This window comes from Nelumbo lutea, chromosome 6, assembly GCF_056320005.1.
Source record: "Nelumbo lutea isolate HS-2025 chromosome 6, American lotus-T2T, whole genome shotgun sequence".
Lineage (NCBI taxonomy): Eukaryota > Viridiplantae > Streptophyta > Magnoliopsida > Proteales > Nelumbonaceae > Nelumbo > Nelumbo lutea.
In genome coordinates, this window is record NC_142689.1 from 58,821,143 (window position 1) to 58,843,276 (window position 22,134).

Genomic DNA, 22,134 nt, shown 5'->3' on the forward strand with positions numbered 1-22,134 from the left:
CCTCTGTGCAAATTTTAGGGAAAACTAGGAAGTTTTCATAGCTAAAATGTAGATTTTGGGAATCAGGTGCGAAGTCCAGCTAAGAAAGGGGGTGCTTTTGTGAAAAACTGAAAGTAGGAGGGTGCCTCATAGCTGCTAAACTCAGTTTGGCGCCCCTCCTACTATATTAGCATGCTCCCCACGCCTTAGCAAACCCTAGGGCGCCTTTTAACCCATTCTTTTCACTCTTAACAAACCCTAGCCACCCCTAACTACTAAATTCTCACATTCCATCCCTTCTAATCTCCACCATCCATTCTAGGGCACTCTCTTTTTAGCATTCTAATCCTAGGAGCCACCTAATCTCTAATTTTCACCATTCAGCCTTTAGCCATTAAATCTCAGCTTTACATAATATTGAGTGCCTTCTCCTTTTCTTCTCAGCCTTAGGATCACCCTAGAACCATCCTAACCCTTCATTCTAAACCCTAGGACACTCATATTTTTTCTAAAACCCAGTTGTCCCCCCCCCCCCCCTCTTTCTCTCTATTCTCAGTTGTGTCCACCCTTTTCTATAAAAAGGACCTTAGGGGCCCTGTAAAAGGGGTTGGTCAATTCACCTAGTTAACAAGGCTAAGGTTTCTTGAGGAGTTCAAGGGTTGTAGAAGGGGAGAATGCCCAGATCTTGTCAGGAGGGGTTCTTGCAAGTTGTTCAACCATTCAACAACTATCGCCACTGGATCTGATCAACCATTCTTTTCTTTTCTATATTTTTTTTGTTATTTTTATTTCTACAATCTTTTGGATTTGATTCTTGTCCATTTCTTTGTTTTGTAGATCTGAATTCATTCGGTTCAAGGATAAGGTGTCTCGAAGGGTTCGAGGGTTGTAGAAAGGACAAACGCCTAGTTCTTGTTAGGAGGGGTTTTTGCAAGCTGTCTAGCCGATTTGCAACTATTGCCACCGGATCTGGATTCTGGATTGTTTTTATTTATTTTATTTCTTTTGTTGATTCCCATACTTTATTAAATTTTGATTTTTATTTATTGTCTTATTTAAATTTGAAACATTTAAATTTAACAATAATAGATTTTATTTTCATATTTTCTGCCATTCCCGATTGCATTCTCTTATCCGGATCTAAGTTCATATTAATTTTTCCCTCGCTTCCCTGTGGATATGACCCATTCTCATCCATTTACTACATTAGTAGTTGTTTGAGAAACGAAAAAATCTTATAAATAATTAAACAGGTGTTCTAGAGTGTTTAACGATGCGCTTCTAGACACACCAGAACCCCATGCCCAGCACGGCCCGGGCCATTGTGCCAAGCCCGTTACGACTTGCGTGCTGTCTTGTCAGGCCACAGGCGGCACAACCCGATTTACACCTCTAGGTGTTTCTTGGAGGGGCATTTATCAAATAAACATTTTTTTTGATAAACACTCACTTTAAATGTTTTTTGTTTGGTTGTTTGGTTGGGCCTATTTTGGGTGTTTCAAGAAACAACCCATTTACAACTCAATAGACATAAACATATTCTCATGGGTTGGCTGTTTAGTGAAACATTTCAAGAAACAACCATATGAGTGTTTCAGTGTGACACTTTCACTTGGATGTCTAGAAGCCATTAGTCGATCCAATTGTCCAAACTACTCATGCTTGCAAGCAATGGGCTAGTTTTTAAATCCAATGATGGATCTATGATAGGGATGATCATGGGCTGGGACCAGGCTGAGCCTTGCCTTCATAACAATGGGCTTAGGCTAGGCCCAGGCCTAGGCCGGCTTGCATTATGGACCTAAAAATATAAGCTCGGGCTAAGATTCAAAGCCTAATTATTGTATTTTAGTTCCAAAATTAAACAATTATACTTTTTTTTTTCACTTATTGACATGGAGACTATAGTAACTTGTAAACTTTAAACTTAATATCGAGATAAAAGATTCTGACATAAAAGAAATTAAATAATTATACCTTGTAATTTATAAGCTTCAATTGTTCATTAGTATGCTATAAATGATAATTTTAACAAACCAATTCTTCTATCAACAAAAAATCAACCTAGAACTTATAATATCTATCAAAAAATAACCATCCATTGTCATGTAATATCTACAAAACAACTTTAAACATCTCTGTAAGGGGCTCCATCTTTCATTCAACTCCTACAAATAAAAAGTGAAATAAAAAAGATATTAGCAAACTAAGAAAAATTAGTTCAAATTAATGTAAATAAATAAGTAATAAAATATTGAAAATAGTTTCAATTTTACCCAAAACTTGCAACCACTCTAAACTTTAGATTTATCTTCATCAATGGTGTCTTCATCACTAGAAGATTTGTCTTTTGGTGAGAGAGAGAGAGAGAGAGAGAGAGAGAGAGAGAGAGAGAGAGAGAGAGAGAGAGAGAGATTGGGCGCGGCAGTGGTTTTGTGAAATTGGTGAGAGAGAGAGCCGAGAAGATTAGGGTTTAGTAATTTCTATATTTCATTAAATACTAGATTAGAATCTCTATTAATATCTATTTAATATATAAAACATTAATTATCAAATATTTTTAAATAACACATATACATAAAGAATATATATATATATATATATATATATATATATATATATATATATATATATATATATATATATATATATATATATATATATATTATTTATAAATATCTAGGCTAGGCCTAAAAAGTTAGGCCCAAGCCCGGTCCTAAATTTTGCAGGCTTGATGCAGGCCCAGGCCTAAACTGGGCCTTAATAAAAAACCTAGGCCCAGGCCTGGATTTTCCGGGCCAGGCCGGACCAAGCTGAAATGGTCACCCCTAATCTATGATGCAAACCATATCTAATGGTCAAAATGTGTGGTATAGGTCGTCAAAGTGTGAAATCAATATTTATCGATGTATATTATATGCAAATTATCCTTTTTTCTCCTAACATCATCTCATTCCCTGTTTGCTACTTTCAAGAAAAATATTTTTTAGTAAAATATTTGTTTGATAAAAAAATTATTATATAAAAAATATTTATTTGCACCTTGAAAATAAATTTTGAAAGTGGGTTTTCTACTTAAGATGTTTAAGCTTATGTGAAGAAGACTGATAAAAATCAAAAGTTTTATTGGATGAAAGCTCAAATGGGATTGGTTAGGGATGAAGAGTCGAGCGACCAAATGGGACTGGTTTTACTCTGGTAACAGATCTAGGGCGAAACTTACAAAAAAAGGGAGTTATTGGCTTTGTTTTTCCCCAAAAAATTCAAAGAACAAAGGGCTTACCGACCAGAATGGCAACAGATTTAGGGCTAAACTTGCAAAACAATGGAGAGTTATTGGCATTTTTTCCTAAAAAACAAGAACAAAGGGCTTACTAGCGTCAAACAGCACGAGGAAAATTTTTTTGTTTGGTTGCTGAACCTCTTGTACAGAAGATGATGGACTGCCTTCGAGTAGATACCAGTCTATTAACATTTTCTTTTTGGTTGCTCTTTGGTGGCCTGCAATACACAGAATCAATTCAAACTTCGGTGTTCACGAAACGCCCAACAGTTAGGAGGAAGCGAGAATTTTAAACTTCCTCAAACGGTTAGATGCACAGAAATTGATGTTTTTTCAACAAAGTCGAGGTAGCAATGTTTTTCAGCATTTTTTTTGGTAAACACATGAACCAAACAGTAGTTCAAGTCCAAATAAATGCTCACACTTAATGGGGTAAACGTGACACCGTTTTTTCAGGAAACACCAACGGTACGAAACATAGCCATTGTTTGATTAAATTGTTTATGAATAAAATGCTTTTCTCATTTTGTGTGAGTCTCATCCATTGGGAGATTTTTTCCAGCGTTCTACTGTTCAGCTTATAAATAAAAGCAATAATAAATATTTTGTCCCAATTTTCAAGAAAAAAATAATATAAAACGTTTTGAAAAACGGCAAAACAACTAAACAGCCCCTAGTCGTTGAGATGATCATTTGGCGTTACTCCAAAAATAGAGACATGGATCAAAGCCGTGGTCTAACAGCTCTTTGTGCTGGTAGGCTGGTAGTAAGTGGGCCTCACATTCACCCTGCTTTGTCTACACTATACACACCCCTGAGGCTGAAACAAGAAAACGTCATATAAAAATGTTGTGCCATATGATCAATTATTGAATTAAAAAACCTTTTTCTTCCTTTTTAATAATAGCAAATAATGATAATAATAAGTTCCTGATAATAAAATTAAGAAAGAAATACAACACGCATGTGACCATTACATACAAGATGGGGATGAACATTCAAACGAAATAGAACTACACTGAGCAAATTTACAAGCCTTTTACTAATTTCTACATCTCGGTCACAGTGACAGCGAATCAGTCAAAATTCCATTCTACTGGAATTTAACCGATATGAAACCACGATTACCACCAGCATTCCATGTACGTGTAGCACAGTGCCTGTGATATAATCATATAACCTCAGAGGACAACGAGAGACGTTTGTTTTTCACTTTTTCCAGCTGAAGGAGCTCCGTGTTGACAGTTCGGGGGTAAAGCACAGGCCAAACATCTCCTTGAGGGCTTGCCCTTGCTCCAAGAATCCGACCAGCTTTGCGACAATTCTGGCGCTCTCCGTTATGCGGTCCATGTCTTTTGCGTCTGTCCATATGCGGCGAGCCAGCTGTAGCCTTCTCTGCTTCGTGTTCAATCCGATACCCCACTTCTGATAGAGTTGCTCTCTCTCGGCTACGGAGAATCTCTTCTGCATTTGCTTGCTGAACATCTCCCTCTCCCGACGGAGGGCCCTCGCGCTGTGTCCCCCAAAAGGAATTGTTAGCATTCTCGTGGTTAGGTTAGGTACAATATACAAAATAGGAAACATAAAAGAAAAGAAAGCACAAGGATCTGACTACTTGTGGATTAATATTCCATCTTTTCTTGTTTATCTATATCTGTGCACTTGCTGGTAAGGGTGTCAATTGGACTGGATTTTGATCCAATCAGTCTTATAGATGGACCAGGTCTAATCCAATCCAATGAATATTAGACATTTTTGATCAATCCAATTCAATCTTTGAACCATCTAATCTATTTAATTGGTTTTAATTTAGATTGGTTTCAACTCAAATCTGGTTCATTAACACGTATATTCTTATCTTTTATCAATAGAGTGGATATTAGTTCTTAACCCAATTCAATATAAATTCATTATGGATGGACTAACTTCAATCCAATCCAATAAAAACTTTAGACCTTTAAGTCTGAAACTCTGAACTGATTCAATTCAATATATCTTATTCCGTCCAACCAAATTGATTTTGATTTGAATGGGTACAACCCAAAACCGATCCATTTGTTTTCACTGGAGTCGAGAAAAACCGTCAAGTTGCAGTCTGCTGCTATATTTGTTTCCAAACGATTCTTCAAGACAAAAACAGTGTAACATTTCATCCTTCAGTGCTTCATACTTACTGTGCGTGTGTTAGTTAAAAGTGCAGCTTAGGCAAAATTACCATTTGTAGTTGCATCCAATGAAAATGAAAGCTGGGTCCCAAATTTTCAAAAAGGAAAAAAAAAAGCAACAAATGTTTCTTGCATTTTCCTCTTCAAAATTTGATTCGAGTAAATTTAGCATTATTATGTTACAATCATGCTTTTCGAACTGCCATTGACCCAGACGGTCAAACCATTTGGCTCAGGAACTGTCCAGGCAACCAGTTCAATTTTACCCCAAACCTAGTCTCTAACCAAAAACCATTGAATCAATCAATGACCCGTTGACCCAATCAATGGTTTTATCCATTTTTTATTTTTAATTATTTTTTATTGTTTATCAAAACAGGTTGTTTGTTCAAACCGAACAGTCAAACCATCGATTAGAAAACCAATGGCTAGAACTAGGGGTGAGCAAAAAAAACTGAAAAATCAAACCGACCGAAACCAAACCGAAAAATAGGTTAACGGAACCAGTCAGTTCAGTTTCGGTTAATCATTTAAAAAAACCGATGGTTAACCGAGCTGACCGATATATATATTTTAAATCTAATAAAAACATTTAAACTGTCGAACTGACTAATGATAGTCTAAGACTTTCAGGCTGCCAGACTAGCGAATAGCTTGTCTAACAGTCTGAATCGTCTGACTCTGACACCCACCGCGTAGGATCCCTATTCCATTATCCCTTTCTTTCCCTCCCTCTCTCTCTCGGACTCTCACTCCCTCTCTCTCTCTAAGCTCTCTCTCTTGCCTCTCTCTCTCTCTCTCTCTCTCTCTCTCTCGAACTCTCGAACTCTCGAACTCTCTCTCGAACTCTCACTCTTTCAGACTCCCAATCTCCATTCTGGGTTGTGACCTTTGGCGCTCCGCCCTCCGACCGATTTGCCGATGGCCTCGACACTAGCGATCCCTCCTGCTTCGGTGACACTAGAGGCTTGGATTTGGGTTAGAGGCTCTACTGCATCTCGGCGACACCAGCAAAGTGGCATCCCAGTTTTCTTCGACTGTGTTTTCCTTTTTTTTTTTTAATTTTAAGGGCATAAAAAACCAAAAAACCAAACCACGGTTAACCGATCCATCGGTCACCAGATCGATTTTGGTTTAGTTAAATGTAAAAATCAAACATATCGGTTCAGTTCAAAAATTTACCCCACGGTTTGGTTAACCAAACAGTGAGCACCCCTAACTAGAACGGTTCCATTTCTGGATCATTTTTTAAAACCATAGTTACAATCTATGTTATATGATAACTTGAAATCAAAATTTTGTTTGCACCAAGGCATCTAACTTATAAGGCTATATCCAATGTTGGTTCCGATTATCCAGTAGTGGAATGAATTACGGACATGATAATGCCAGAAATAATGATATCATTATTTGAGAAATATTCCCAATACACGGCAGGGATGTGCTGTGGGACATTGTGGGGGCAGAGGGGGGTGGGGGGGGGGGGGGGGAGGGGGAATCTTGTGGGGGGCTGATTTGAACTCCACAGTCCCGATTGTCATGCTTGAAGCAATGGTTTCTATTGATTTATCAATCTACAGCTAAATTCTTTTATTTTGACAATTATTACATCTATCTATGTTACTATGTATATATAAAGCGACTCGTGGACTTCTTTCTCTCCAAAACTTACCCAAAAGATTTTTTTGTAATTTTTGGAATTTTTTTAATTCCATGTAATCTATATCTATATATATATTAAAATTGGTCCTGCCATGTTAGCAGCCCTCTCCTTGCTTCAAACCCTCTTACTAATTTTCTGTTTTTTTGAATTTTTTATTTTTTTAATTCCACATAATTACCCATTAAACCAATAAGGAAATCACATATGCTTAACTATTTCTAATAACCATAAGGAAAGAGGGATTTGTTTTTCTAATGTTTAGCCAAGTGGCACCACTTTCCCCCACTTCCTCCTAAATTGTCTTCAATTCGTATTTATCTCCTAAATTATCTCTAACTCCTATTTATCACTTAAATTATCTCTAATTTAGTAGAGAGATTCCCTCATAAACTATCTCTAATTCCTATTTATCCTCTCACCCACTTTTTATTTATATCTATCTAAAGAAAGTTTCAATTAAAAAATTCAGAACTATTTAAATGTTATAATGAAATTATATACTAAATAAAAAATATTTATTCAAAACACAAAAAATAATAGATTTAATAATATTCATATTATTAATAATCCAATATTTTTACAAAAATCATCATGAAATTTTGTAGTAACAATATAAATTATAATTTTACGAATTATTCAATGTAAATGTTATTCAAATAATAAAACTTAACACTAAAAAATAAAACATTATTTAAATATTTCAATAACTAAAAACCTTAAATAAAAACATTAAAAATAGCTAAATAATATAACAAAATATTTAATATTACATAATAACATTAAATTAAATAAAAGTCAAATCATGAAAATTTTTAAATATTTAAATAAAAAATATTTAACATGACAAAATTTTAAATAGTTAAAATAACAAAATTATGTAATAAATTAAAAAAAAAATCTTAAAAGCAAAAAAAATTATTATAATAGAATTCATAACATTCATATTAATAATAATTTAATATTTTACAAAATTAAAAACAAATTATGTAATAATAGTACAATTATAATTTTACGAATTATTAAATTCAATAAATAATTAATATTTTAATAATTTAAATAACAATATTATTTAAATAAGTAAATCATATTGTAAATAACTAATTTCACTTATATCAATTAATAATTATAGAAAAAACCTATAAAAAATTATATTTACTATTAATAATTTTACAGTAATAGTGTATTTTCATTATATATTTATATTTATATAACAAATATTTATTTTATTTTCAGTAATTATTTATTGTTTTTTATAAATATGAATTCAATAATTATTTAAAAATGTATTTTTATTTTTGTTATTTCATAGAAAATTATCAATAATTATTGGAGATTAAACAACTATTATTTAACTTTTGAAATTTAATTTATCATATTTATTGTATTTTTGTTATGAATTTATTTTTAGTAAACTATGTAATTTTTATAATTTATAGATTAATACTTAATAGATATTAAACTATTATTTAAGATTACACTATTTATTGAATAATTTAGTATACTTTCAGCATTTATTGTATTTTTGTTATATATCTATTATATTTTCATTATAAACTTATTTTCAATGATTGTGTACGTTTGCTATAAATTTCCAATAATTATTAGAGATTAAACTATTGTTATTTATTAGAGATTAGACTTTAAATTTAGTTGAAATTAGAAGTGTTCAATGATTGGTTTAGTTCAGTTGCAAGTTGTTTCGCTAACCAAATCGATCTGGTCAAGTCTGCAATTTGTAACTCGAAACCGATTGATCATTAGCGAAAACCTACCAACTCGGGTTGTATCGATTTGGGTCTATTTTCGGTTTAGTTTGTCTGTTGAAAAGATTTAAACTTAAAAACTTAACTTTAAATTTCATAAATTACAATGATATTATTAAAAAATAAATTACAAAAATTAAATCTATGATATAAAATATTTTAGACTAACAAATACGGAGTTTTCCTGCTTTCCCGTATTAAAAAATTAAATTTAAAATATAAAATATTAATATATATTTATTAAACCAAAGCTAATCTAAAATACTAGAAAACCGACAAACTCGGGTTGAGTTTGATCAGGAGTTTGATTAGATTGTTTATTAAAAAGTTCAAATATATAAATACTCTTATGTATTTCTATTGTTTAACTTTTGCTTAACAAAATACAAGTCCCCGTCACCATGCCTCTCCTTGCTCCATTATCCCCACCCCGCATTCTCTTTGACTTTCTCTCTTCTCCCCTTTCCACCACTCCCATCACCATGCCTCTCCTTGCTCCATTATCCCCACACTGCATTTTCTTTGAATCTCTCCTCTCCCCTTTCCACTACTCTCATTAAGCCATGTCACCCAACTATTTAAAAATATTCATATAATCTTTCTCCTAAGGCATCTCATTTAAACCAATAGGAAAGTATCATGTTGCCCCACTCCCTAATGAATTCCTAAAATACATCCCCCCAATCTATATCCACTCTCCCTCATTTAAAATATTCATATTAATTAATAAATAGTTAAATATGATTAATATTTAATCCCACCCATATTCAATGAATATAAAATAGTGTTATTACCAAAAGATAAAAAATATGGTTAGTAAATTACCAAAAATTAAATATTCTTATTAGTACAGTTAGTAAATTACCAAAAATTAATAAATACTGTTATTAATTAACTCACTAACAACATTTTATAGAAATTGAAAACTCTTTAACTAATTTCTATAAAATTGAGAATTATATTTAACAAGTATCAAAAAGTATAAAATTTTAGTTATTGTTATTATTATAATTAAAAGCCAAATACAAATGGGGGAACAAAATATTATAATGTTAGAAAATGAAATTATTGGTTAATTTATATTGAAAAATAAAAGATAAATTAGTGTAATTTTGTTAGTAAATTACCAAATAAAAATATTAAATCCCCATAGTTACACAAATGTAATAAAATTTTAAAAAATTTTCATAAAACAACATTTTCGTAAAATAACATTTTTGAAATTAAAAGATGTAACGCATTTGAAAGCTTATTTAAAATGCATTAATTAATTATTTAAAATTATTAGAATAATTTAGAAAGTTTAGGAAATTTTATTACATTTGATAGATTTTGCAAAACCATTGAAAATTTATCTAATTTTCATTGCAAATTATTGAAAATTATTAAAGATAAATGACTACGAGAAATGGAAAACTATAATTTGAACAAATAATTAAGATAAATTAGTATAATATTGGAAAAAGGAAATTATTGGTTAGTTTATATTAGAAGTTATAAGATAAATTAGTATAATTCTATAAGTAAACCATTTAAAAAGAAAATAAATTATTTAATAAAAATTTAAATGAATTTGAATAAATTTTCAAAATTACACAAGTACAATAAATTTTCCAAAATTTTCATAAAATTACATTTTTCAATATTAAAGACAATTTATTGTACTTTTAGAAATTTACCGTGTGGTTGATATTCAATATATTCTTTTGATCATTTCTATCATCAAATTAAATATTGGGTTGACGGGGACAGTGTTTTCAAAACTTGATCAAACTAGATGGTTAGACCAAAAAATTGGGAATCAGATATTGTTAAAACTCAAAACCGCTTTTTGCCCAAAAACCGTTTATTTGGTTAGCGAACCGCTAACCTAGGTGGTCGAACCGTCAACCCGAACAATAGTTTTTGGCCTTTTTTGTTTTTGTTTTTTTGTCAGAGCGGGTCATGTATTCGACAAACAAACAATTCAACACCAGAATGGTTCCCTATCTGGTCCAATTTTAAAAATCTTGGACGGGGACTGGGTGCCTTGCCTTGAACTTGGTTTGGTGTGCGGCATGGCCTGGCCCATGGACCAGCCCGACCCACGGCATGACACGGGCTTGTGCGGGCTTGAACTGTGGGTGTGCCAAACCGACCCCCAAATTATCCTAGAGGAGGGAGGCAGGGCCCAGGATGCCTCGTGGGCCAATACAACACGACTCGCACTTTGTGAGGGCCACATGCAAGTCGTGTTGTGCCGACCTAAGACGACCCAATTTACACCTCTACTTGAACCTACCCAATACTGGGGACAGGGCAAGGAAATTCGATGATACTCCATCCTTGATGAGGAGTGGGGTGCCTTGCCCCTGAACTCACCCGACATTGAGGAGTGATTACCTTGCTCTAAACCCGCGTGACACTGGGGACGGGCGAGGATGGGGTAGAGTGTCTTGACAATGGGGCAGGGAAAGGGATGGGGTGCCCTGCCCTAATCCCACCTCGTTGTCATTTCTATATAATTGTTAATTATTAATAGAGTTAATAAAAATATTAGCTTTTATAATTATTTTTGTTTGTTTTAAAATTAATTAAAATTTCATTTAAAAATAATAAAAAGAATAAAATTTATTAAAATTACTATAAATTATTAATAAAACTAAATTTATTAAAATTTATTTGTTCACATTCAATTAACAATAATTATCTTTTATAAATCAACATTAAATGAAAAATAAATTTATTAAATCTTTTAGATTTCCTGTGCATCGCACGGGTCCCTACTAGTTTTCTAATAAACCCCCTTTTTCCATATCGATGGTTGCGGGGTTTGATTCCGCTTTAATACTGGAGTTAAGCAGCTCACATACCAACGGAACTTGCCTAAAACCCAAGTACGTGGAGGTGGGAATAAAAGGAAGCAAACCCTCGCAACAATCTCTCTCCCTACATATCTAAATTCCATTAGATATTAAATAATATATATATATATATATATATATATATATATATATATACACGTGGGTTTTGATTGGCCAAAACTCTTTTCATGCCATATCTTTTCCGTATCATAGATTTTTCCAATTTATATATATATATATATATAATTTACTTAAATTACAAAGGTGGACTTTTATTAATTGTAATTAGTAATTCTTTTAATTACTTAGATTGAGCCATTAAAGTTAACATACTAGATATATCAATTTTTAAACTTAAGTGAACCAATAAAGTTTAAATTAGAAAATTACTTAAGTTACTAACATTATTGAATTAGAAAATTACTTAAATTACTGAATAAAAAATCAGTGAACTTCTTAAAATTACTCATTTAGTAAAGTTAGTTAATGATAAAATTAATGATTACTTAAACTACTAGAATATAGTATATTAGTAAAATGTTTATAATCAGTAAAATTTATGGTAAATAGTACATTATTAAATTAGAAAATTAGAACATTAATAAATTAGTAAAGTTACCATAAAATACTAAATTAAAAAATTAGTAAACTAATAATGTAATCATAAATTACTTAATTTACTATAATAGAAATAGAAAGCTAGAAAATATATTTAATAATTTACTACTAAAGTTACTATTTCAAGTAAATTAGAAAAATCAGAAAATTGGTTATTCCAATTGGGATAAACCCTTAATTAGAAATGTTATACGTTGATATTCTTTCACTCTTGCTTAACAAATCCCATGGAATTGCACGGGTCCCCACTAATTATTTATATGACATGAATGATAAATATTATTAAAAAATGTAATTTAAAACCAAAGTATAACAGTTAATCCCTGAATCATATTTTTCAGTCTTGTCAAGTCCCTTACCTCGTACCTATACCAGAGTCCATGTAAAACAGGTTTCAATAGATTTGTTTTGTAGTTTTTCCTAGATTATAAAAGAAAAGAGAAATATATGAAAGAAAGGAAAACTGTACCTTGAAGCTGGACTGAGAATGCAGCCATCTACCATTGAATGTTTGGCGAGATTTCCACTACAGAATGTGTCTCTGAGAAAGGACAGTCTCCTCAGTTCTACCTTCATATATATGGAATCCGCTGGATCTCCTGTAAAGAGCAGGAAGAAGTAGGTTCTGTGGACTAGTGATACATTGCAGGTGTTCCATAGTTCAATAATTTCTCTCCGCTGCCTTTCGAATTCCAAGGGCCAACTTGGAGATTCCGATGAATCCTCCACTGGATCCAATCCCACATCCTTTACAGTCTTTCCAGATTTATCAGCCTTTGGTTCTGTCTCCTGAACTCCAATGAAAGGAACCCGTGTGAAACAAAAATTAAAAACAAAGATACAAAAGTGTAAAATAATATTTCCAGGTTTGCTAAAGAAAATTTCATATTTATCTATGATGTTGTATATTTTTATTTTACCAAGAAAATAACTAGTTTTAGCTAAAAAACATAACCATTCATTATAAAAAAATTCTCAGTCAATCAGAAACCTTGGAATGACCTATAATTATGCATTTTATTTTATCCAGGACAAAGCAAATTTTCCACTCCAAACCGGAACATGAAACAGAAACACAGGTTTGCATATCTGAGGAGCCAAACATTGTACACACCATGTGGCCTCAAATGTTATTTCTGTATCCTGTTCAAGTATTTCTACAAAATGACAGAACTATAGAGGGACTAAAATGGATAAATACAGAATATGAATATGTTAATGATTTAGATTCGAGGAGAGGTTCCACCTAATAGGGTAACCAATCAATGGTCATCTATCACTCAGTTATGAGTATCAGTTGTTTTATTCTGAAGTGCAGCATGCAGTATGGAATTCGCTTTACTGATATGTGTAAACATAACAAGGGGATTTGATTGTATGATGAAACTAACTGTTCTCCAGTTCTTGATATGAACAGGAGAAACAATAAAAGACCAAAGATCTATTAGCAAATTTAATAAAAGACCATAATATCATGATTGTGAGAAAATTCAAAATTTAAAAGCATGACAAAGATTAATACAAGAGAACTGGAAAATAGAATAGCTTCATAAAAAATAAACAAGGAAAATGCCAAGATATTTGCATGCAAAACAATGTTTGTGAATGTCTCTTCTTTTAGTAGCAAGAAATGAATGGTAGCACATTCTAACCTGACCATCAATAGCCTGGTTATCATACTGAAGTTTGGCCATTTCCTTAAGCTCTTCAACAAAACTTTGGATGCTAGTAACATCTTCAACCGAGGTCTTGACATTGTCTGCTTTTAGCTCATTTGTGGAAGCACTCCCTTCAGAGTTCTGAGAATTTTTTCCTGACAAACTTTCAGTATTGGAACCATAGTTTAATGCAGAAAGATTCTTTTGGAAGCCATCAAGTCTTCCAGGGAAAACTTTCACAAACCCACTCTGTGATGTGTTCTGATTCTGTTCTTGTTTCCCAAACCAGGAAGATGAGCTAGTCATGAGAGTTGCTCTACAACTTTGGCTCCTTGTCAACTTCATGCCTCTAGAACTTGATAGCTCAGCTTCAGGTGGCCATGGAGATGGTTCATCAGGATAGGGATTGACAAGACAGGCAATGGTTTTTCGCATGTCCTGGAGTTTCTGCTCCAGTGCATCATATGAGGAAATAGTACTTGTATGCTTTAAATCTTTATCTGTCTCAAGTGGGGTTGATATTAACTCCTCTGTTGTACCTCTGTTCCTATTCTCTGTCAAAGCTAAGAGTTTATCATTTTCTTCAGGTGACAAGGCATTAGATTCCACATTTCTGTCTGTGCTTGATTCTTCCATTTCAATGCATCGTACTTCCTTACAAAGGTCTTCATTATCTTCATCTGTTGTTACTTGAGCAACTTCTTCCCAATTCTGACAAGAACCAGGTCCAAGCCCATCAAACTGATGACTACTAATTGACAATCGGGAAGAGGTATCACCATTTAGGAGATGGTCTTCTGAGTTTTTGGGAAGTTGTAAGAAGTGATTATTGGAACTAATTCCACTGTTTCTGTCAGAATACTGAGATATGTTGAATCCTGTGCCACCTACATCAGAACTTTGAGGATAAACTAAGCCTGATAAGTCTGATTCATCTTCCCATGCATTGCATGCTTGGAATTTAGGATGGATATTGAGTGAATCCTGAAAATGGGAAGAATAGAAAGTTTTAGTAGCTTATAACACCAACCAATGTGCAATAGTCTACCTTGATTTTATTAACATTAAATACCCATCGTCTTGGAGTTTGGCTATCTCCAACCACTTGTAGCAAACGCTCAAGCTGAGATTGAGCAAGGTCACATTGCTGGGTTAGTTCGTTTATCTCTTTCTCCATCTGCATAAGAAAAGGCCATACAATGCCTGCTTAGCCAATCACAAAGAGAAACTTGCTGCTTGCTGAACAATATTACAAGTTGAAAGAAGAAACTAATTTAAATGCACTAATTGATGTTTGGAGTATACTTGGAAATCTAGACAGTATTTTTCCAGCCATAGTTTTTTTTTTTTTCTTTTTTGATCAGCAGCCATAGTTTCATTAAACCATGCAAATGTGTGTTCCCATAATGCATGTATCTTTCTTTTTCTCTTTTCAATGCTCCTAGCTTTACGTACATGTATGCATTTCAATATGTATAGGTGTATTTTCTTAGTATAGAAAATAATCTAACCTTTTCGATTTGAAGATCTTTCTCTCTCAACAATGCTGCATAATTATCAGGTGTGGAAGTTGGTCCTGTACCCCTCAATTCACTCTCCAGCCTGGCCAGTTCTTTTTGCAAATGCTTTACCAATGCCTTATCAGACATGACTACATTGACTTGTGCATTGGTGGCCACTTTATTTGCACAGCTTGCAAATAAAAGAGTATTCCTGGATTGCTCAACATGGCTTCGTGCAGGGCTCATTGTGCAAATGATGGCAGTTCTAGCATTTCCTCCCAAGGAAGGTTGCAGTATGCGTGTTAGCTTAGAATCTCTGAAGGGAATATGCCCAGTTCTTCCTTTGCTAAATCCAGTAATAGCATCAAATGAATAATAATGTTACTTTCTTAACTCAAATATGGTGCCTGATGTATAGTAGTTAAAAAGAAAAGGGACAAAAGTAACACAGGATTCAGAAGAAAATAACCAAAACCAAATTTCCTAAATGGAACTTCATTAAATTTCTAATTTTATACAAATAATATAACAATAACCAATGCCCTCATTCGACAGTTTGGTAGCCCTCATTCAACAGTTAGGTAGGATCAGATAAGAGGAAAAATTGAGGTGTCCAACTAACAGAAAAATACTGCCAAAAAAAAGTAACAGAAAGTACCTAGATGTGAGTTGCACATCAAGGTTGTTGCACCATTGACCAAAAAACAAAACTCGATTGACATTTGGGATTTGAGAAAATAAAAACCATCAGAACTGAACGTTAGGCCTTATATGACATGATAAAATCAATAGCTTTTTAAACCAAATGCTTGATCAACTGATAAGAAGGAACTGTACATGGTGCACTAAATCAACCATCCTTTTTGATGATTTGAACTGTTGCAGCATAAAATATTATTGGTCATTTTTTTTTCAAAAATTTCCACATTAGTATGGAGATAGGATTAACTGAATGCAATAGCCATTCAGTGGGGGGCTGTAGAACCAATGATAAATGCCCCACACCAGTCATAAAATACATGGGGTCTACAAGCATAAAACCTCTCATTGTGGGTCCCATGCATTTTATGACTAGTATGGGGCATTATCATTGGTTCCACAACCTGCTACACAGCCATCATGTTCAGCTAATCCAAATTAATTAGTATATGCCTATTCCATTTAGTTATATTAGTTCTCTATTGGAAGTCAATAATCATCATATCTAAACTTTAAACTTCAATTAAGGAAATTTATTGATAATAACAAAGAAAAAGGAAAAGAGTCATACAATGAAAGGAAAGTTGTATCTTGATAATCCAAAACTAAATACAAGGTCATTTCTAAACTAAATATATTTCCAAATGGTAGCAGGTGAGAGGTTAATCTGACCCAGTATCTGCCTGGGTGAAGATGTGAACTATATGTTCAATTCAGCTCTTGAAAAAACAGATAAGGTAAATGTTTCAATGATGAAATCCTTAAGATTAGGAACCCAATTTGTCTCTAAAAAAACTGTAATTAGTGGAGGAATCTCACTAGGGCATGTAAACCAAATATTTATGTTAACCAGCAAAAGACCTTAGCTCAGTATAGAGCTGTACACTACCTATTTTGTTTGGACTCCACTATTCAGTGAATGAGTCCCAGCTTATAGGCTGCCCATATTAAATTTCAACACGAAAGATAATTATTACTGTATATATAAAATTTAGTTTCATGTATTTATTTGATGGTGGAAAATAGTCTATTAAAGCCCCAAGGTACTCTACAGATTAGATTTTCAAAATTATGGGATCATATTAATCTTCATTGCAGAAGATCCTTTATGTAGTGTCCATTCAATGGTCAGTTTGAATCCTATACATGGAGCATGTGGCAGTTGAGGAAGCATCTCTGTTGCAAACAGTGCTCCTTCTAGGACTGGGTACAGATATTCTGCAAGACTTGCCTGTTAAGATTGAAATAGAATCTGCAAAGGTTGTCTTTTTCTTTCACACTTTTGTTTCAACTATTTTTTAGAATGAGAAAGTAATGGGAAAGTCATGGTGTACATTCACATTGCAAAACCAACATTTTATCAGTAAATAAGATATATAATGGTGTCGTTTGGCATGTCTTTTTAGAAAGATCTTCCAGAAGCCCAGATGACCAAAAGACATTGAGCTTTTGGGATCTTAGCTTTAAAAGCAAAAACTGTTTGGCAAATGGCTCGGTTTACCGAGCTTTTAAAAAATGCATTTAGAGGCTATTTATCACATGGAAAGACCAGAAAACTTTGTTTGGAGCTTTCTGAAATTTAGCGTTTTTGGTCTTTTTGGGTCTTTCCACGCATGCATCTTTTGGTTACCAAATGGAAAAAGACCAATTTTCAGTCTTCCGAGCTTGTCAAAGCCCAGAAGACCACATGGAAAGACTTGCCAAACACTGCCTTGTTTTTGTTCTTTGAGAACTTTCCTGTTTCTTGGTTTAAAACCTAGACGAGATGCTTACCCCTAATCCCAGATTTCTGTCCATGAAATCTTGGCCCTTGGAGTAACTGGAGATTGCAAGTGCTGGCATGTGCCACATTGACACATTTACTTGTAAAAAATCAAGAAAGAGTTGATAATAAAACAGAAAGAATTAAAAAAAGCAGGAGTAATATTCCATAGTTTTAAAAAACTGCTAAACATGATACCAAGTTTATAGAATCATTTCAAAAGTGCACTGCATAGTTGGATCATACTTGATTCAAAAATCAAATTACTGTTTAATTTAGTTGCCAAGAGGAAGATTCCTTTAAACAACATTCAACCTTAGTTTGCGAATAACAGTTCCCAGGGTGAGTAAACTGCGATTTATGTGGCAACCTTCTTTCAACCTTGCCCCAGCTGATAGTGCCTGAGAAGCACGTTCACTTCCAGCCAGATCAACAAAGTCCTGTACAAGAAAACCAACTCAAGTTACTACCGCTTTCTGTATATTTATATTCAGACATAGACATACATATTTAGTTGTGTAATCATGTATGTATGTCCAATAATTATCAGAGAACATTCAAAGGCAATACCTTCTTTTGCATCAGCAACTGAAAACAATTTCTGAAGGATACTTACCACACTGGCTGCAAGGGTACTCGAGTTGTCCTTGCCCAGAAACTCACGTGCAGAACTTTCTATTGTCTACAAAATCCATCATCGGATAAAAAGCAACAAGTTAGATGAATGAATTTTTCAAGACTACATACAAATCATTGTTTAAAATGACTTCTCTAACAGAAAAGAGGCACACCAGTCTGAGAATTTGATGAGATCTGGAGCTTGTTTCATTGAGGGAGGTCTCCCCTATCTGTCTTTGAGCTGCAAGTTTGTAATGCCGTAGATAAGGATATGCAGCCATCAAATAAAAGGACTCTTTTAGAAATCCCCTTACCTTCACAAATGCAAAGGAGCTCCTGTAGATGGCTCCAGTCTCTCAGAGTTTCCTCTGTCAGTCTCTCCACGACAGTACCTCTCTATTAGAATAGGTTACTGTTAGCATGATTAAACTCTCATTAGATGAAATTACATAAAGAATGATATTCACCTCTGGATCATCTAGAAGCCTAAGCGGAGTACTGTCAAAACCGAGGAGATCTCTGACAGCTTCATTGTAGATCTCCATTGCAGAGAACTTCAAAACAAATTCTCTTTCTCCGTGCTACAAGTAAGAACCATACTTGTCAGAAAAGTTAGAGCCAAAAAAGATGTAATTTATAACTGGAAGTGTGCAAGGAGAGTCTAACTTGGGGGTTCCTTTACCCTATGTATATAGTCATATATATCCGCTACTGTGTATTCTGTAATTCCACTCATGGTGTATGTCTTTCCACTGCTGGTTTGCCCATATGCAAAGATGCTTGCTGAAAACAAAATTTTTGGCGGTTTATTTGTAAAATGGAATAGTATCCAAGTGGCATTCGGCAAACAAAACGGCAAGATCATGATGATTGTACTTACAATTAATACCACTGACAACAGAAAGAGCAACTTCCTTGGCTCCTAACTCATAAACCTCCTTAGTTGAGCAGTCGCACCGAAATACTCTGTCTATCCAATAAAAAGAAACACCCACAAAAAACACGATTAGATGAACTTTTCTATTAAGAGCAGATTGAAAAACTACGAAACCCAAGAAACAGAACCAGCTTTTACTAAGTACTATCAAATTCAAACTCCTTAGGATATAATTGGATCAACATTCAACACCAGTTAGTTGACTGAAACATCTTCACTCAACCACAGAAAAAAAGACTCCTTTTTAAACCAAGCCGTAATGGTGAAATGGGGAAAGAAATGAAAATAAATAAATACGTAAATAAATAATAAACTAAGAAAGGAGAAGAAAAGAAAATCACAATGGTCTTTACTGTTTTAGTTACCCTCCTGAACCTTAAACTCTGAGAAGATTTACACCTCAAATTCCATACATACAAAAGGCGAATAAATCATACAGAACAAAGAAAAATATGGTTCCTTAATCCTTACCAAATGTATAGGCAGCCGGATACATGGATCGCTCGGCAAGATTGTTCCTACAAATAATGGTATTATCGTTGATGCATTCCCAATCGGACATATCATGTCTTGCAATCTCCTTTGCATTCAGTGGCCTCAGCCTCACAGAAACAAAAATCTTCTCCTCCTGGGCACCTTTCTCCTGCGTCTTCTCCCACCCCATCAGTTCCTCCCTACCAATAGCCCCCATGTGTCACCCTTCCGTCCGCGATTCCTGAAGCAGGAAAGAGGGAAGAAGGTGAGACTACATGACGGAAGAAAAGTTCACAGGACAAAGACAAAATATAGATAAAGATACTCACAGCTTTTCCTCTGCTCCACTGAAATGTGAGATGGTTCAAATGATAACAGCGAGATCATTTCCCGTACACAACATTGGGCCCCCTTGGCCCTTGCAACTGCAATGTCTGCAACAACTACCTAATCATGACTTGATATCAATTAAGCTTTGTTGATCACTTCGGGAGCGAACGGTTTGCATGTCAGAGAACTAAATTCTATTTTGTTTTGTTTTTCTTATTCAGCAACGAAGGTTTGAATGTCAGAGAACTCAAACCAGATGGCTTTCCGAAATCGTAATCTATTTATGCCTTGCGACGAAGTAACGTTGTTTCAAGTGTTTTAATGCCCCGTAATGTTTGGAATTATCTCAAATGGTCCCCGCATTCCAGACTGTCTTTCAATCTTTTTCTCAGCCTTTTTTCTTGTATTTTTTTCTCAGGCTCTTGAAATCTTCACCAGTTTGAGAAGTTGCGAGTTCAGAAGTTCAGATTGTGTTCTCAATTTTTTTCAAGGAACAGAATGTTCTCAGTACGCGCAACTCTTTCTGCATTGTATGGAATTCGTCTTTTTAGCCGTCTCGCCGTGTCCGCTCTAAGGATATTCTCCAAATTTCGCCCTGTAACATCAGATTCCGAAGTAGAATACAGAGTTTTGCACAATAGTGAGAAATTAATCGTTAAGTATTTAAATACTTACACGAAATCTAGATTTTATGGACATATAGACTACGTAGAACTCCAATTTTCCTGCATTTATCGTGCATTTATTTAAAAACTATTTCCAACGGGAAATTCCGTAAAAAAATGCACGAATTCACAGCAAAACCAATAATCTTGCGCCGTCGAACTAGCAATGGGTTTAATGCCTTAACAGTATCCTCGCTGACTTGAATTATTGGGACATTTCCTTTCAATTCGTAATACTTTACCTCTTAAAAGTTAAAACTCGAAAATCTTCTTCGAGCTTCAGATCCCGTACGTTCAACCGAAATGCTTCTTCAAATGCCACAGGACTTAAAATCCCGACAGTCTATCCATCATGATTGGAGATGTTCCAAAATTCCTCAACGTAAATGCATCTCCGAAACCCTGATCTTACCAAACAGTAAAAAAAAATCAATGCAGAACTTCTTCCACATTTGTATCTCAGATCTCACCGAAAAAAAAAAAACACAGAACTTTAACAGCTATAATGAACCAAGTCAAATTAATCCGAGGGAAACAACAAAAGAAGCAGAAATAGACCTTCACGCAATGAATGTGAGAGGATCGAATACAGAAAAGAATGAGGAATCAACAGAAGAAAACGAATAGCGGACAGCGGGAGAACAGGCAAAGAAGAGGAACCAATCGGTGCTCGAAAACAGGCAATGGCAACGAAATATCTGTCACGATCTCAAAGAATTTGAAACAAAAGACGAGGGAAAGAGAAGAGAGATAGGAGGTTGCAGCAGGAAAACCACTCTCTCTCTCTCTCCCCCCTTCTCTCTCTCGCGTTTCAACTGTATTTCAGATAAAAAAAACCAGTGCTTTTTCCCTTCTTTTTCTCTTGAAATTTGATTACAGGGATCTTATCTGCGGCCGAGGACGGGTTTCTAAGGGTCAAGATTATAGCGGTAGTTTTCTTCTTTTGCTTGAATATTAATATCAACCCCTCATATAAAACTGCCCCCGCCAACCAGAATTAAGAACTGAACATCTCAATTACTGTTTTGACCTTCATTTTCTTTTGAATCTGCAGTTTTGCCATGCCTTAGTTTAGTAGTACCGCTTTTGTCTTTTTATGGCTAAATGGGGGGTCTTTTTAACGAGTTGGTGATGGAGCTTGGAGGAAACAAAGTCTGTCTCGCGGCGTGGATGGG

At 34.2% G+C, this 22,134-nt stretch overlaps 1 protein-coding gene across 3 annotated transcripts; it reads right to left on the minus strand.

Moving 5' to 3' along the window:
• Positions 1 to 4,131: 4,131 nt before the first annotated feature.
• Positions 4,132 to 21,904, minus strand: LOC148849082 (kinesin-like protein KIN-7E). Of its 3 annotated transcripts, XM_088950919.1 has the most exons (17): positions 21,518 to 21,887; positions 21,202 to 21,361; positions 20,970 to 21,019; positions 20,294 to 20,889; positions 19,962 to 20,205; positions 19,434 to 19,523; positions 19,236 to 19,336; positions 19,021 to 19,134; positions 18,868 to 18,949; positions 18,727 to 18,794; positions 18,552 to 18,617; positions 18,251 to 18,375; positions 15,484 to 15,820; positions 15,045 to 15,149; positions 13,967 to 14,956; positions 12,784 to 13,103; positions 4,132 to 4,775 (listed from the first exon to the last, which is right to left on the minus strand). In XM_088950919.1, the coding sequence occupies exons 5-17, from the start codon at positions 20,179 to 20,181 to the stop codon at positions 4,472 to 4,474; spliced, it is 2,922 nt and encodes a 973-aa protein (XP_088807045.1). In that variant the 5' UTR covers positions 20,182 to 20,205; positions 20,294 to 20,889; positions 20,970 to 21,019; positions 21,202 to 21,361; positions 21,518 to 21,887; the 3' UTR covers positions 4,132 to 4,471. The 3 variants fall into 3 exon arrangements, with proteins under 3 accessions (XP_088807045.1, XP_088807043.1, XP_088807046.1); XM_088950917.1 differs by lacking the exon at positions 20,970 to 21,019 and having other exon boundaries at positions 21,518 to 21,904; XM_088950920.1 differs by lacking the exon at positions 20,970 to 21,019 and having other exon boundaries at positions 21,202 to 21,366; positions 21,518 to 21,884.
• Positions 21,905 to 22,134: the final 230 nt, after the last annotated feature.

Excerpts from the sequence above, each read along its gene's own strand:
- LOC148849082 (XM_088950917.1), bottom strand. The coding sequence starts at position 20,181 with ATGGGGGCTATTGGTAGGGAGGAACTGATGGGGTGGGAGAAGACGCAG. Across the intron at positions 18,376-18,551 it reads GTACCCTTGCAGCCAGTGTG|GACTTTGTTGATCTGGCTGG; the intron begins GTAAGTATCCTT and ends TTTCTTGTACAG. Across the intron at positions 15,150-15,483 it reads AAGATCTTCAAATCGAAAAG|ATGGAGAAAGAGATAAACGA; the intron begins GTTAGATTATTT and ends TTTCTTATGCAG.